General features: G+C 43.9%; 2 protein-coding genes across 5 annotated transcripts in view; one reads left to right on the forward strand and one right to left on the reverse strand.

Moving 5' to 3' along the window:
* Positions 1 to 17,296, forward strand: part of LOC309656639 (uncharacterized protein) — a 208,396-nt gene that overhangs the window by 160,404 nt on the left and 30,696 nt on the right. The window lies entirely within an intron of this gene.
* LOC309656627 (uncharacterized protein) overlaps positions 2,875 to 17,296 on the reverse strand; it is a 79,232-nt gene continuing 64,810 nt past the window's right edge. Inside the window, exons 1-4 of one of the 3 annotated variants that reach the window (XM_082453243.1) lie at positions 16,143 to 16,547; positions 7,085 to 7,211; positions 4,879 to 5,059; positions 2,875 to 4,461 (exon numbers count right to left, since the gene is read on the reverse strand). In XM_082453243.1, coding sequence (XP_082309369.1) covers positions 3,390 to 4,461; positions 4,879 to 5,059; positions 7,085 to 7,211; positions 16,143 to 16,145 — 1,383 coding nt within the window. In that variant the 5' untranslated portion in view covers positions 16,146 to 16,547 and the 3' untranslated portion in view covers positions 2,875 to 3,389. Of the gene's footprint in view, positions 4,462 to 4,878; positions 5,060 to 7,084; positions 7,212 to 16,142; positions 16,548 to 17,296 lie in introns of those variants that run through there. The other 2 variants (XM_082453244.1, XM_082453245.1) reach the window with 2 other exon arrangements.

The following is a 17,296-nucleotide window of genomic DNA, read 5'->3' on the forward strand; positions in this document are numbered from 1 at the left end:
TGCACCAGAAAACGTATTATTATTAGTGGAAAGAAGATAATGCCCAATGTTCAGAGTACACTTTAGAGCCACGTTCCCCATGGCCCAAACCAATCAAAATCAAATAAGTCAAAGAAAGACCCCACCAAAAGAGTCACCTCTTTCAGCCAAGGGGCTTACTCAGTGAGCTCACGTAACTGAGTTTCAACTTTCCCAGAAATGTTGATCCAGGTGCAGCAGGTTGTGTTGGTCACAGCCAACCCTAATTACTGCAGACTTCCCAAGAGAAGGCCCTGTGTGCACCACCAGCAATTTCTGTGGAACTGTGGAGTAGGGAAAGGGTTGATCCAGCAAACCTCAATAAACGGGGACTGTGGAATGGGGGCTCCACATGGTTGGGGAACTGCAAGCTGCCACTAACAGTCCCCATGTGGATCTTGGGACAGAAAAAAGGGTTGGGGTTTTCCACTCAAACACCTGGAAATTGCAAACTAAAAAGCCAACTAGAGTGAGAGCTCAAGGGAAAGAGAGTAGAGATCAGAACCAAGAGGAACTTACCCATAGCCCTCAGAGATAATGAGAAAGACAGTGAACTCAAAGGGTTCCCTTGTACCACATCTGTGTTTCTCATTGTCCCCAAATGCCATCAGAAGTTCACCTCAGATCCTATCACTGCCACAAAATCTGCTAAATAACAAAAATTCAACAGAGTAACTTTTAAACATCTAATAGGCTTTATTAAACGACTCATGAATCAGGCAGCATTTCAGCTAGCAAGCAGAAAGGAGGTCCAAAGACCTGCAGAAATAATGGTTTTTTAAAAACAGAGAAGGGACAGAAAAAGTAAAGTTATTAGCAAAGAGTGCATTGTTTCAGGCAAGGTCACCCTTCTGAGGGGAACAGAAGCGTGGGCAGTCTATCAGTGGAATACCTCTTACTGTAGATCAGGAAATGCCAGGTTCACTGGTTAAAGGCCACATTCCTGGGAAAAGTTGAAGCTGCAGTTTGGTTCGTTATTAAGTCTTGGTTGGCTGCCTAACACAAGTGACTCCATTTTGGACCTACTGTCTCCCATTAATCAGATTTTATTTCCAAAAAAGATCATATTCTGAGGTTCCAGATGGACATAAAATTTGGGGGGACACTACTGAACTCGGTATATGTATACTTTTATATATTTTATAATCCATTTAAGTATCAACTTCCAGTGTTATCTGAAATAGTTATTTTACTGTTCTGCTTATACTGTTTCCTGGAATCAGAAATATTTTATATTTTATACATATATATATACGATCTCCATCTTCATATCCCTCTAGCCGCTACTGTGCTACTTATGAAAGGTCAATGAAAGGTAGATATGGTTCTATTGCATTGTGTTATTTCATTGTGGGTAAGGCTGGGATGTATACTTCCCAGAATCGTCTTTATAATTTCGGGTTATAATTCACCAATAGCCTAATTTGCAAGAGATTTGGAAGATACAGGTGAAGAAGCTATTTCTCTCAGTACTATGAGCCATCATGCAGACAGACGGACCAACGCATAGGGGATTGTTGGACACCAACTTGCAGTTTGTTTTTCTGATTATTGTATAATTATTGACTACTCTGGTCTATCAAGTATGAACACAAACAAAACATTTAAAAAAGGAAATAATTAAACACTGGGTAATCACATACATAAATGCAAGGTAAGTAAATATAGTAGGTTTATGGCTTAGGGAGCAGTCAGCTATAAGAGAAAACATGAGCTTTCTTGGTGGTGCAGTGATTAAGAATGCGCCTGCCAATGCAGGGGACACGGGTTTGATCCCTGGTCCGGGAAGATCCCACATGCCGCGGAGCAACTAAGCCCGAGTGCCATAACTACTGAGCCTGTGCTCTAGAGCCCATGCTCTGCAACAAGAGAAGCCACGACAGCGAGAAGCCTGTGCACAGCAAGAAGAGCAGCCCCCACTTGCCTCAACTAGAGAAAGCCCATGCGCAGCAACGAAGACCCAACACAGTCAAAAAAAAAAAAAAAAAAGGAGAGAGAGAGAGAAAACGCTCACAATAGGCCAAATACATTCAAAAGTGCTTACTGCAATCACAGAAGTATCCAGAAACAACAAATGTAGGGTCAGTGCAGCTTCAACAATGCAACCAGGGAAGTAAGTTTCCTGCATTTGGGTGGGAAGGAAACAGCCTTTCTCCTAAAGGAACAAGATGCTTCTTATAGAAATCACATAATTATGAGAATCATCAGACATGAAGGGGGGGGTCACAGGATATGAGTAAATCATTGGTGATCTTCTGAAGCCTGAAGAAGTAAGCTGATGGACACCAAAGACCCATAGGAACATGCAAGGATCTGTGCGCACTCGAAAACCAAAGAAGATCCATAATGAGGGAGTTTGTGGACAAATGTGGAATCTGCTGCCCAACAGGCAACTAACGTCAAACACATGTCTGGTTGGGGGCTGTTCCACATGGGCAGAGCCAGAAGTCAGAAAACGGTGCTGGAACTCAGGCTCACCAGGTTGCCATGCATCTCTGTCTCCTGATGGTACAGAAGACCCAAGAATCATGGCTTCCCCACTTCTGCTTTCCAGACCTCATGCATCTTCTTCCCATGAACTTTAACTCAGAACCACTAACAGAAGGACTCTGGATATACAATTTCCCACCTTACCCAAACTGACAACACAATTCAGTAGAACTGTCTGGACAGGAGCTTTCATCTTCATGCCAGCAAGTCACTCTTCTTAACTCCATGCATCATGTCCAATTTCCAACCAAGATCACGGACATGAACAGCGGTCAAATTATGAACATAATCAGATGAGACAGAAGGTCCTCCAAGACCTTGCACAATTACTAATTTCTGTGAGGACATATATGCAACAAGGAAACATGGAAAAGACACACCTTTCAGTTTAATACTCCAGGGGAGGGTAAACACTGAGCCAGAAAATTCCAGTATCTGTAACAGTAGACCAGGAAAGACATTTCAACAATACAGGTCTCATGATCGCATACTAGGAAAACAATGGGACGTAAGAATCAAAAATTTTTTCATCTACAATTATACCAAGTTGCACATGAAAAAAACCCCAAAACCAAAAACCACTTAACATCCCTGGGTTCAAAAGACACTGTAATGGAAACGAGACAAGTTTTATATGAGGTATAGATGAAGGGACATGGAGGGATAGTTAATTATCTTAAGTGTTCAGATCAGCAACATGAACTAGAAATTAATACACTGGGATCCCTATTCAGGATGAGGCACTTACAAAGGAAAAACCATGTTTATAGCAAAAGATTTCTGTCGTGCCCTGAATTTTCATTTACAAAATAAGTGAAGTGCTGAAGGTTTTTCCACATTCTTTCCATTCATAAGATTTCACTCCATGTGATTGCTTCCATTTACAATGAGGTTTTAAGGGAGAAGGAAGGCTTCCCCCCAGTTTTGTATTCAGAATTTTCACCAGTGTGTGTCTTCATGTGTCTTTGCAGGGATATCAGATACCTGAAGGCTTTCCCACACTGCTGACACTGATAGGGCTTCTCTTCACTGTGTGTTTTTATATGTTGTCGAAGGGATGAGGAAGTAATAAACGTTTTCCCACATTCTGTACATTCATAGGGTTTTACTCCACTGTGTGTTTTCACATGTTTTCTAAAGTATTTGGGACAACTGTAGGATTTCCCACATTCCTTACACACATAAGGTTTCTCTCCAGTGTGGATCCTCACATGACCTTGCAGGGATTTGAGATAGGGGAAGGCTTTGCCACACTGCTTACATTCATAGGGTTTTTCTCCACTGTGTGTTCTCATGTGTTCTCGAAGGTAAGTGCACCAACTGAAAGCTTTGCCACACTGCTTACATTCATAGGGTTTCTCTCCAGTGTGCATTCTCACATGTTCTCGGAAGTGTGAGATGCGAGTGAAAGCTTTCCCACATTCTTTACATTCATAGGGTTTCTCTCCAGTGTGAGTTCTCACATGCCGTGCAATCTGGGAATAATAACTGAAGGATTTCCCACATACTTCACACATGTGGATTTTCTGTCCATAATGACCTCTTACATGTCGCTGAACAGATGACGGGCAAGTGAATGATTTTTTAGATTTCTTACACTCTAAAGACTGTTTGCTACTGTGACTTTTCACATATCTCTTAGATGCTCTCCCATCATCCTGACATTTATCAGTTTTCTCTACAATGTCTGTTCCACCAGGAGGATTTAGGTATGAGACACAGCTGCAGGTTTGCCCACATTCTTCACATGGATAAGGTTTGTGTCCGGGGTGAGATCTTTGCTGATTCCTCTGGAAAGAACAATCCCTGAAGGCTTTTCCACACTTAGTGCATTTACAGGGCTGAATTCCAGTCAGATAACCCTTATGCACAGTAAGATGTGTAATCTGGTTCTGGGTTTCTAGACATTGATGGCCTTCTTTACCTTCACAGAGACTCTCCACCAAATGATTTCTGTTCAAAGTAGGAAGCACAGTATTAGGGATTAATAATAATGATTTCTTTATTAATAATTTATTGATGGATGTTAATGATTATTTTGACTATGTATTTGCCATTTGCACTGAATTGGCATGTTTCTGGCACTCTCTGCATTGTGACAAAAGTTGAACAAGTTTAATGCTCCAGCTGAGGGCTCAAATAGAGCCATAACTTTCAGTGTTTTTTACATATTGGGTTTCCTGATCATTGAAATTTCCTACTGAATTAATTTTCAGATGCTCAATGTCTACATCACATTTATAAAAGTAATGTGTTACAAAAACTCTGTGAGTACACAATTGTTTAGCTAGGTTTATACCTTTTCTTTAATTTCAAGTGAGTCTAACACTCTGCCGAGATCCCCCTTCTCCTTGTGGGAGTGCCACTCACCTCAAATGCCTCTCCTGGGTTACACGCTGATCTCTCATGTTATGAAATGCCCAATTTTCTCCCAAAAAAGAGCAGGAATCATTTCTTGTGAATCTTACTATTTTCTCTTCACTGCATAGTCCAGTCTCCAAAATATCCCAGTGAGCACTTGATCTAGTGGTTTTAACTTGAGGGCAAGAACCTGTAACAATTGGTAACATAACTAAATCCTTGGGAAAGAAATGGTGGGATAAAGGAAAGAGGCCATTTGTACTTTTTTTCCATACGCTGATTCAAAAATGTAAAATACTTTTATAAAGGAAGGAAGGATATGTGTGATATTGTGATTTATAAGAAATATATACATATATATTTGGTCATTCAGATGACCAACATACATTTCTCACATAAATCAGGTCCTCATCCACAGTTCCCTGCTCACAGCTCCCAAAACCTTTGGAATTTCCTGAGTGATAAAAGCAATGGAATAATATTTGATCTCCTGTCCTCAGTTCCAGAAAATGCTTCAGGGTCAGAAGGGTGAAATGAGTGTTCTGTTATTCATAACAAGCCCTTTCCGTCACAATTGGGTTTATATTCATGAAGGTGACTGTTGGAAAGCAGCCCAGGATGGGGGCTGGTTGCAAATGGAGACACCATGTGATTAAAGGGTGGAACTTTCAGTCCCACCCACACCCCCGGACACCCCAGCACCTCTGGGGAGGGGAGAGGAGCCAGAGTTTCAATCACTTGCCAATGGCCAATGATTTAATCAATCATGCATATGTAATAAAGCCTCCATAACCTCCCCAACCCCAGCAAAAAGAAGTTCAGAGAGCATCATTGTTGGTGAAAACATGGAGATAATGGGAAGACTGGCAGCTGGAGACAGCATGGAAGCTCCGAGTCGTTCTGACATATACTGCCCTATGCATCTCTTCCATGTGACTGTTCCTGAGTTATATCCTTTTATAATAAACCGGTGATGAAGTAAGTGAATGTTTCTCTGAGTCCTGTGAGTGTACTAGCAAATTAATTGAACCTGAGGAGGGGGTCACGGAGGTCACTCATTTATAGCCAGTTGGTCACAAGTACTGGTAACAACCTGAGCTTGAAACTGGCATCAGATGAGGGCGGGTTAAGACCAGGGGTGAGTCTTGTAGGACCGAACCCTTAAGCTGTGGAATCTGAGGCTACCACTGGGTAGATGCTGTCAGAATTGAGTTGACCAGTTGTGAGGAGCCTAAACACACAAACACACAGATCACACATGATGGAAATGGGTCCAGAACCTAATTTAACACTCAAGCAAAGAAAAACTCTGAAGACCTCATCTATTTGGAACTTTGGCAATGGTAGGGAAAATAAGTCAAAATGGCAGCCTGTCCACTAAGAAATACCTCAAAAAAGAATGGAGACTGATGTCGAGATCAATATTACCAGAGAAGCAAAGCAGGAAGAAACTGGGCAAAATGCACATTCCCAAATGCTCCCTTTATAAAAGGAGCTACAGAAAGACTTCTCAAGTGGGCAAGGATGGATGAAAAGTCCAACAGGGAAGCCAGGTTAATGACAAACATCACTTTCTCAAAGACTGAGTCATGTTTCTAACGTTTCTAACAGGAATGTCCAAATATCGCTCCCTGATCCAGAACCTGCTCCTCCCAAGAGGTGTGCCCTCCTGGTGATCGCAGGCACAGAGGCCCTAGAGGAAGCCTATCTCCACTGACCCAGCTGCCAATGGGAGATCGGATGGTGACTGGCTGCTGTCCTGCTCGTGGAGAAAAGCTCCTCATGGGGAGGATGGAGGACAACAAGCTCTCCAGGAGATAGGCCGATTCTCTTGTCCTCATGTCATTGAGGATGGGTGAGTTTGGGTTTAACTGCAGCAAGATTATCAGGTCAAATGTGTACTGATCACAGTGTAACTTTCACAGGGTGAAAACCATAACGCCGCTCTCACTGCCCCAAAATTACACTGGAGACCACGTTCACATTTATACAATTAGGGAGCCTCAGGATTCTGATCAAGAGTAATAAAAATCAATTCAATATAGAAATATTTATGGTCATGGAAAAGCTTTTGACTCTAGGTAGGTTCTATAAAGGTGGGGACCACGTCTGCCTGTTTTTCAACATATTCCTATTCCTTGGTTCCAGTAAGAAAGAACATAGCAAGAAATATTTGTTCCCTAAAGACTAAGTGCAGGGAGGAAGCCATCCTCACCCACAGAGGCCAGGTTCCTGAAGGTCTCCAGCATCACGTCTCTGTAGAGCTTCCTCTGAGGCGGGTCCAGCAAAGCCCACTCCTCTGCGGTGAATTTCACAGCCACGTCCTCAAAGACCACCGAGTCCTGAAACAGCCACAGGTTCCATGTCAGCAAGGCTCCCTCTTCACCCCCGTGTGTGGGAGGATAGGGAGGCCGACAGTCAGGAACTGGATTCAATTCCTAGGACTCCTGAGCTTACACTTTTGTGGGAAATGAACACACACAAGCCAATCAAATGCAGTTTATTCAGTGATGGTAAGTGCTGGAAACTGAAGCAACGTGTAACAGTAACAATAGATGTAGACTTATAGACACATAATTAAAAAGAACTGTTTTTTACCAAATATAAAATAGATAAACAATAAGGATTTACACAGGGAACTATATTCAATATACTGTAATAAGCTATAATGGAAAAGAATTGGAAAAAAAGACTATAGATATATACATACATATATGTGTGTGTGTGTGTGTGTGTGTGTGTGTGTGTGTGTGTGTATAAGGGAATCACTTTGCTGTACACCTGGAACTAACAAACAATTTTTTTTTTTTAACTTTTTGGCTGCACCACCCAGCATGTGGGATCTTAGTTCCCCGACCAGGGATCGAACCTGCGCCCCCTGAAGTGGAAGCTCGAAGTCTTAACCGCTGGACCACCAGGGAAGTCCCCTAACACAATATTGTAAATCAACTATACTTCAATTTTTTAAAAAAATTGTTTTTAGTGAGAGAGCAGAACCTGAGGTGGTAAAGACTGAAGATAAAATCATCATTCAGATAAGAAGGAAATGAATACTTGGTTTGGTCAAAAGTTATTTCCTTGAAACTCCAAGAACAGGAGCAGACTGTCAGGAGGTCATGAACACTGATTTTCCAGGGACGCTGCATCTGAAGAACTCTCGCCTGGACTGAACAGCATGTAAAATCCTGAGCCAGTCCCCTCATATCCGACAGAGGCAGAGACACGACCCCCTGCCAGGATGAGGTGGACACCGAGGGCACAGACGCAGGCCAGGGCCCAGGGCCTGGGACACCTGTGGGGTAAGAGGAGCCCTGGTTCCTGAGGGATCTGTCAAGCCAGCAGGGCCTCTCAGATAAATAATCATGTGCCCAGAAATGGAGGAAAATGCTCCACAAAGAAGAGTCGCAGAAGGATCTGACGGCAATAGGGCCAAAGGAGACTTGAACAGAGAGAAAAAAACACCTAATTATTATCTTTAGGACAATATGTATGACATCAGACCCCTGAAATACAAAGCAAGCAATTATTTTTATAAATTAGAATTTTAATCCAAAATATATTCTGACAATCTAAATTATAGAAAAATTCCAAATACATCAGTTACAAAGAAGGCAAGGCTGCCTCGCCTGAGGCTGCGACTGGGATTTGCGAATCACACACGTGATAAGAAACTTGTATTTTAAATACATTTTAAAAAACTAATAGGAAAACAATAAAAAATAAAGGGCAACAAGAGAAAAACAAATAATGCATAAATAATGGGCAAATAATGTGAGCAGACATTTCTCCAAAGAATAAATACAAGTGGCCAATAAGCCCATGAAAAGATGCTGGACGTTATTCATCAGGGAAATGCCAAAGCTACTGGCAGATACTTCACACCCACCAGGATGTATATAAGATGGACAAACAAGGCAAGGGAGGGCAGGCGAGGATGTGGGGAAGTTGGAACCTCACACACTGCTGATGGGAAGGTAAAATGGTGAAGCCACTTCGGGAGACAGTCCAGCAGATCCTCAAAATGATAAACACAGTGTCACCATATAACACAGCAATTCCACCCTAGGTATCTATCTACCCAAGAGAGGAGGTGAAAGCGAACACCAACACAAAAACTAATACACAGATATTCACAGCAGCATGACTTATGACAGCCAAAAAATGGAAACAACGCAAGAGATCATCAAGTGATTTGGATAAGCAAACACAATATAATCTCACAACGGAATATTATTTGCCAGAAGAGGAATGCTGTACTGATCGGTGGCACAAAACCAATAAACTTTAAGAACATTAAGACTCCATATAACACTTATATGAAAGGCACAGAATGAGCAAATCTATAGAGATAGAAAGTAGATTAATAGGGCTTCCCTGGTGGTGCAGGGGTTAAGAATCCACCTGCCAATGCAGGGGGACACGGGTTTGAGCCCTGGTCCGGGAAGATCACACATGCTGCGGAGCAACTAAGCCTGTGTGCCGCAACTACTGAGCCCACGTGCCACAACTACTGAAGACCGCACACCTAAAGCCCATGCTCCGCAACAAGATAATCCACTGCAATGAGAAGCCTGTGCACGGCAACGAAGAGTAGCCCCCGCTTGCCACAACTAGAGAAAAGCCCGCACAGCAACGAAGACCCAACGCAGCCAAAAATAAAAAAATAAAAAAATAAAAATAAAGTTCCCTTTAAAAAAAAAAGAAAAAGAAAGTAGATTAATAAACTGCCTAGACCAAAGGTGGTGCTGGAGACAATGAGTTTAGTAAATGCCTGTTTATCTTCTGTGTTTTTAGTATTGGATGACTGAGGTTTTCTGAGTGGTTTATCATAAAACCACACTTCAAGTCTTGTTTCTGCTCAGAGTCTTTTCAAGTATTCAAACATATTTCTCACTCTGAGCTCTTGGTAATAATAGACACAGAAATCTCTCTAATGCTGATCTGCCGTACATGCTTGGTTTTTAAAATCATTAATAGAGAAAAGTGAAGACAACCTACGCAACAGGAGAAAATACTTGCAAACGATGCGACCAAGGGCTTAATTTCCAAAATAGACAAACAGCTCATACAACTCAACAACAACAACAAAAACAACCCAATCCAAAATAGGCAGAAGACCAAAATAGACATTTCTCCAAAGAAGAAATACAGATGGCCAATAGGCACATGAAAAGATGCTCAACATCACTAATTATTAGAGAAATGAAATAAAAACTACAGTGAGGTACCACCTCATGCCAGTCACAATGGCCATCATTAAAAAGTCTACAAATAACAAACGCTGGAGAGTAGGTGTGGAGAAAAGAAAAGGGAACCCTCCTACACTGTTGGTGGGAATATAAATTGGTACAGCCACTGTGGAAAACAGTATGAAGATTCCTCAGAAAACTAAAAATAGAATTGCCATATGATCCAGCAATCCCACTCTAGGACATATATCCAGACAAAACTATAATTCAAAAAGATACATGCACCCCTATGTTCACAGCAGCACTGTTCACAATAGCCAAGACATGGAAACAACCTAAGTGTCCATCAACAGAAGAATGGATAAAGAAAATGTGGTATGTGTACACAATGGAATATTACTCAACCATAAAAAAGAATGAAATAATGCCATTTGCAGCAAAATGGATGCAACTAGAGATTATCATACTAAGTGAAGTAAGTCAGACAGAGAAAGACAAATACCATATGATATCACTTATACATGGAATCTAAAATATGACACAAATGAACCTCTCTATGAAACAGAAACAGAATCACGGACACAGAGAACAGACTGGTGGTTGCCAAGGGGGAGGGAGTTGGGGGTAGAATGGGGTGGGATGTTGGGGTGAGCAGATGTAAGCTTTTATATACAGAATGGATAAACAACAAGGTCCTACTGTATAGTACAGATAACTATATTCAATATCCTATGACATACCATAATGGAAAAGAATATTTTTAAAAAGAAATAACTGAATCACTTTGCCATACAGCAGTAATTAACACAACACTGTAAATCAAGTATACTTCAATTTTAAAAATTAATTTAAAAAAAAGAAACAAGCAGTAGAAATGTAAAAGTTTAAATAGACTTTTCTTAACATAGACTTTTAAAACTAACTGTCATTAGGGGACTTCTCTGGCTGTCCAGTGGTTAAGACTGGAGCTTCCACTGCAGAGGGCATGGGTTTGATCCCTGGTCAGGGAACTAAGATGACATGTAGTGCAGTCAAAAATAAATAAATAAATAATTAAAACTAATTGTCATTAAAATTAATTTTCTTTCTAAAATATGTTTAATAAAAAATATAAAACAATTTAATGGAAAAATTTCAAAACATTATTGACTAACACCATCCTAGAAGGAAATGAATGGAGGGATGGCGCATATCCACAGAAAAGAGACCAGGATGTCAGCTTCTCCCAAACAGGTTAAGAGTTTTAAGAAAATTCCATTAAATCTAAAACTGGCTTGTTTTGGGGATGGTTTGATTCTGTTTTGTTTGAACTTAAAGAAAAACTACTTCTAAAAACTGAAATGGAAAACAAATTTCTAAAAATAGCCAAAATTTTCTATGGAACAAGGTGGTGGGATATTCCGTAACAGACATTGAAGCATTTTAAACTGCAGTGATTAGGACAGGATGGTGTTAACAGAGGGATGGACAAATACACCAATGGAAAAACAGCGCACTGAAACAGGCCCACCTGTTTTTGTCAAGTGGATCGATGCCAGAGCATAAGCTGCTGGGCAGGGGCCAGATGATGACACTTTGACCTGAGGGGCAGTGATCACTGGGTATTTACAGGGGAATAAGAAATCTTTTTCCTTAGTAACTGCACATGCAATAACCAATTCACTGTGAACTTAACTGTGAAAGAAGAAAGTAGAACACATTGAGAAGTTACAGGCAAACTCACTCATGACTTGAGAGTCGGGGGAATTTTTCCTATACATGAAAAGAAAAAAGAGCTACAACGGAAGAGATGGATAAATTCAGTTCAAGTCTATTAAAGTTAAGAATTGTCCATGAAGTGTAGAATAAAAAGAAATGATAGGGACTTCCCTGGTGGTGCAGTGGTTAAGACTCTGCACTCCCAACGCAGGGGGTCCGGGTTCGATCCCTGGTCAGGGAACTAGTTCCCACATGCACGCTGCAACTAAGAGCTCGCATGCCACAACTAAGACCAGGTGCAACCAAATAAATAAATAAATAAATATTAAAAAAAAGAAAAAAGGAAATGATAACCCAGAGTTTGGGAGAACATCTTTGCCACCCCTAGAAATGAAAAGAGATGAATGTCCAGTGTATGTAAATAACACATAAAAAAGTCAATAAATATACAAATGAATTAAAGGTGAGAAAACAACTGAAAACTATTTCACAGAAGATGAACCACCACTTACAAGAAACGTTCAGACTCAATGATTATCAGTAAAGACCAATATACAATCACAAGCAGATCCCATTTTACACACTTGAGATGAACAAAATTAAGCTGGAATCTCCAAATCTCCACGTGCTGGAAATGAAGTGGAATAAACACTCGTCTCCAGCCCTCCATCCACACTTCCTAGTATTTTGAAAATATCCATAATCTACAATCCTACAATTTTCCTTCCACATGTAAAAAATTTATATTGCATTGGCACTTGGAGACAAAATCAAGGAGTTTAACAGCACTGCTGACAAATCAAAATTAAACATGAGACAACTGGGCTTCCCTGGTGGTGCAGTGGTTGAGAGTCTGCCTGCCAATGCAGGGGACGCGGGTTCGAGCCCTGGTCTGGGAAGATCCCACATGCCGCGGAGCAACTGGGCCCGTGAGCCACAACTACTGAGCCTGCGCGTCTGGAGCCTCTGCTCTGCAACGAGAGAGGCCGCGATAGTGAGAGGCCCGCGCACCGCGATGAAGAGTGGCCCCCACTCGCCGCAACTGGAGAAAGCCCTCGCACAGAAACGAAGACCCAACACAGCCAAAAATAAAAATAATAAATAAATAATAAATTAAAGAGTTTAAACCAAAACCAAAAAAAAAAAAAAACAAAAAAAAAAACATGAGACAACTCAAGCCTCACACGACTGGAAGGAGGATTTAACCAGGTGACCTCTGACACTAGCACGTGTGAAACAGCCTGGGGCTGACAACCACAGAGAAGCCTTCTGTGTGCCATTACTGGTGTGGTACGGGTCATATTCACTTATTGCAAATTCAGCAGAAGCAAAATCAAACAAAATGGTGCTTGGTGATGAAGGACAGATGTAAAGCTGCAAAGAATAACAAAAAGACCAGGATGATCAGCACCCTGGGGGCCGCTCACTGGGAAGTGCTACCAGCCAACCAAGGGAATAAAAATCTACACCTTCCAGTAATGGAACAAAAGTCTTCAGTACTCACACTGAGTCACATGACACAAGGTTCCATCAAAGAAACAAAACGGAAGAGCAGCCAAGTGTGAGCCGCTCAGATCAGCAGCCTGCTGCCCATGGTGCACAAGGAAACCCCAAGTCACAAGGTCAAAGCCATCCGAGCTAGGGGGCTGGGATCCCCCTGCTGACACACAGCCTGGCTGGGCACCCCCAGGGCAGGGGGAGGGACTGAGCTTCAGAGCTCCACACGCCTGTGCTGCCCTTCTCAGTGTGGAAATGCCCCCTCCTTCTGGGTCTCAATTCTCACCCAGGAGGAAATGCTCAAGTTGAAGTTCTGACCCAGAGGAACTCTCCAATTCATCAACCCTCTCAATAGCAGTTGAGCTCAAGGAGCCTTCTCCACGTCTGACCTTCACAGACTCACTCAGGGTGCACACATCACACTCAGAGCATCAACTCCCTTGGATGAAGCCAAAAGCAAAGGTCAGGGAACAGCTGAGGGCAGCAGAACCTCAGAGGACAAACCACCCCTAGCATTCCTGCAGGTGGATCCCCTCCCCCATGCTCATGCCATAAACAGCTCCTTCTGTGGTGGTTCTATGGTCTGGAGGCCACCGGCGTGGGAGGGGGGTAGGGTGGACAGCAGGACCCAAGGCCACCTTCCTTCCCCTAGGGAAATTCTGGGGCACTTTTATGATTTGAGGAACAGGATACTGCTCATCCCTTTCAGAAGACAGGCATCAGTTCACTAATATGCTCAGGATGACAAGCTGTAACTCATCTAAAAAGAAGTGAGCAAGTCTCAGTAGCACTGGTCACATTCCACAGACTTTCCATTCATCTCTGTTGTCCAGCTAATAACAGGAAGTAGACAAGAATCAGACAGTGTCAGAATTCTGCACCCTGCATGGAAGAGTCACTACGATTCCTATGAATCTTTTAAATCCATCTCTCCACCCATTTCACATGAAGGGGTGGGACTGCCTGCATTTCCTGAAATTCTAATGGAAGAGAAAACATTTTCTGTACTGAGACACTTCTCCCCAGAGGCATCTCTGGTTAAGGCCCAAAGGCCCAGAAGAATACAAGTCAGCAGGAAAGGGCAAAGACCTGAGATGCTTACTACCCTCACTAAGGAGAAGAAACCAGGCAGAAAGAATGCAGAATTTTACACTTGCTGAAACCGGAAGCTGGATTAGGGAAAGGAAGCTATTAGTGCCGAGCTGGACCCAGAGGAGGCAGCTCACAGGTGTCAGGGGACAATGCTGAACCCTCCCTGAGCCCTGTGCTCCTGGAAACTTCGATGGAAGCTGAAAGGACCCCCCACCCTTTGGTGTTTTGGAAGATGGCAGGCTGCAAGAAACCGCCCCCGTGCCCCACCTGACTCAGATAAGACTCATACGGAGGCCCCTTGTTTACCCAGGACAAGGCCAGACACAGTCCCCCGAAAGCCCCATCTCCACCTCATCAGTGATTGGTGGAACTGTTCCCCCCACTGACCAAGCAGAACACATGCTTGTTGGCCAAACTTTGGTTCAGCTCCTCTCCTTCCCCCTGACCTGGCCTCACCGCAGCCAGCAGACAGACCCCTAAGGACAGGCTGGCCTCAGGGATCTGCTATCCAAGCATCACACCTGGTCCCTCCTGGTGTTGTTTACTCCTCTGTATAAGAGAAAAACTCTCTTTGCCCAACTCTTTGAGATGCCTGCAGATCTTAGGGTCAGATGTCCCCCTTCCTGCAGAGCCCCTGTGCCTGGTGCAACAGACCCTTCTCCCCCTGCAGGGACTCATTTGGATAAAGGTCTCTTGTTTTGAAGTTTATATTATTTTATGCTACAGGCTTGACCAAGTATTCTCAATGGCCATGTGAAAATTAAGAGAAAACTCACTAAAAAAGATGTTGGTGGGGAGAAGGGGGAGCCTCAGCCAGTACCACCTGACATCAATTACAGGAAGAAGTGTCAATTAGAGACCCCAAGAGAACAACTGAAAACAAGAAAGAATCACCAACTGCAGGCCACAATAGGAAAAGATGTACATGCATGGCATCTTCTCAAGAAACTGGCTACCCCAGCAACTAGCCAACGAGAAACCAGCATCACCCTGAACTCTCCATTTTCTCCAATGGCAGTTGCTTCAGTACTATAACCTCTCTCAACTCCATCCTTTCTCTCCAATAAATAAGCTCGTTTGACTTGCATATGGCTTTTGCTATTCGTTGTCTGTCCGAAATTGCAATTCTTTTTTGTTCCCAAATAAACCCATTTTTGCTGGTAAATAACTGACTTTTATTTTTAAGGTCAACGACTATTTCTTAGCCCACCTTTGATCACGCTTCTCACCCACAGGCCCCTGATTTTGGGTCTCTCCCCACCTCAACCCCCCCCCCCCCGCAGCCCCACCCCAAGCAACACTGAGCTGCAGAACAAGCCCTTGCAGACCTGGGCCGAGAATGCGCTGACCATAGGGAGGCCCGATCCTGAAAAACAGCCTTGCTCTCAACCGCCTTACAGAGAAGAGAAAAGCCCTTTGCTGTGTGGTTGGCGACGCTGGCACCTCTCTGAGATCCCAGGCTCGGCGCTATCGCAAAAGCATTCGCAATACAGGCTCCTTCCTTGACAAGTCTGGGTTGGACTTCATCTGTCAGGTCCAGGGCGGGTCCCCTCCCCACCAGCGCCTGAGCGTCCGCTCCGCTGGTGCTCCCTCGGACCCCACCCCCTGCCCTCCCGGCCCAGGAACAGATCAGGGCGCTCAGACCCCGCGCGTGGATGGGACAGGACACCTGATCCACGTCGTGGGTGAGGGTGGAGAGTAGAGTGGGGACTGAGTACAGGGAGACGGGGCCCGCGGCCCGTTCCGGCCAGTTGGAACGAGCCCCAGCGGGCCATAGCGCATGTCCTGCGCACTCACCATCTCAGCCCCGCTCTCGGTTCTCACGGCGTCCTCTCCGCGGCCCTGCGGCCCGACCGCCCGCGCAGGTGAGAGGGACAGCGACGGGTCACCTGGACCCCATGAGGCGCGCTGGACGCCCACGAGGCGGAGAGCGACGTCCCCGCAGGAGGGGATGCGTCCGCCCCCGGCTCTGATTGGATGAGGCTCAATCCCTCGCGCCCTGATTGGACGGACCTCCTTCAGGCCCTGATTGACAACGTTGCAGGCTTGATTCTGAGAGAAGGGCCAGCTGTAGGTCACGTGCCGGAGCAGGGCGGAAGTGCCTTCAGCCCTTTACCGCCTGGCTTTCTATGGGACGCCACACCTGGCCGCCAGGATCCTGGGCTATGAGCAGAATCTGCTCCTGGCCACACAGCATCAGCCCAAAGCTTGCAGACCTTTTCTCCTGAACAGAAAAGTGCTGACTCAGTCTCCCCTCCTAGTATCCCCACCTGTCCAGGGCTGTCCCTGCCCTTTAGTCCGGGGGCTGGGATACGAGGGGACAGGTGTGAAAGGAAAATCAAAACGGAGTCAGTATTGCTAAGAGAGCGCTCTAAAATGGAGCCAGGAGGCCACTGAGGAAGTGGGGTTTATGCAGGTCTCAGCCCAGATGGAATCTGAACTTTTGACCACTTACTGCCTTAACGCAGGCATCCAGAACATCTGCCCAATGACCCAGAAAGTCAAGATACTTATTGGACCCTTCCCCTAAATAACTCGTGACAGCCTATCCCTTAAGGACAAATATTTCCTTCCCTGTGTGATGAAATGAAATTTATACTTTGAGAAAGCACAAGTAAATTTTAACATAAAACGCTCTCTCCGTCTGTTTGGAACTCCTCCCTCCCCACTTAGTGTTTAAGCATATGCATTACACGGTAACCACACCTCTTCAAAGATAGGAACGCCTTCTCAAACGTAAAGATCAAACTTTTCCCTTTCTTTTGAGGCTAGCAATGTAACTTCTGTCTTACTGCTCCTTTTGTACGTGCTTACCTGGACTATGTATCTTTGGTGAACTTTATGTGAAATGTCAGTATGTCATTTTGATGTACGATCTTTCATCTCAAAAATGTACATGACTGTGTTTTCGACTTCTAACTGGTGGAACAGTTCTCAGAGCTTCCGAGAGA

Source organism: Balaenoptera physalus, assembly GCF_965194825.1.
Source record: "Balaenoptera physalus genome assembly, chromosome: 3".
In the NCBI taxonomy this organism is placed as follows: domain Eukaryota; kingdom Metazoa; phylum Chordata; class Mammalia; order Artiodactyla; family Balaenopteridae; genus Balaenoptera; species Balaenoptera physalus.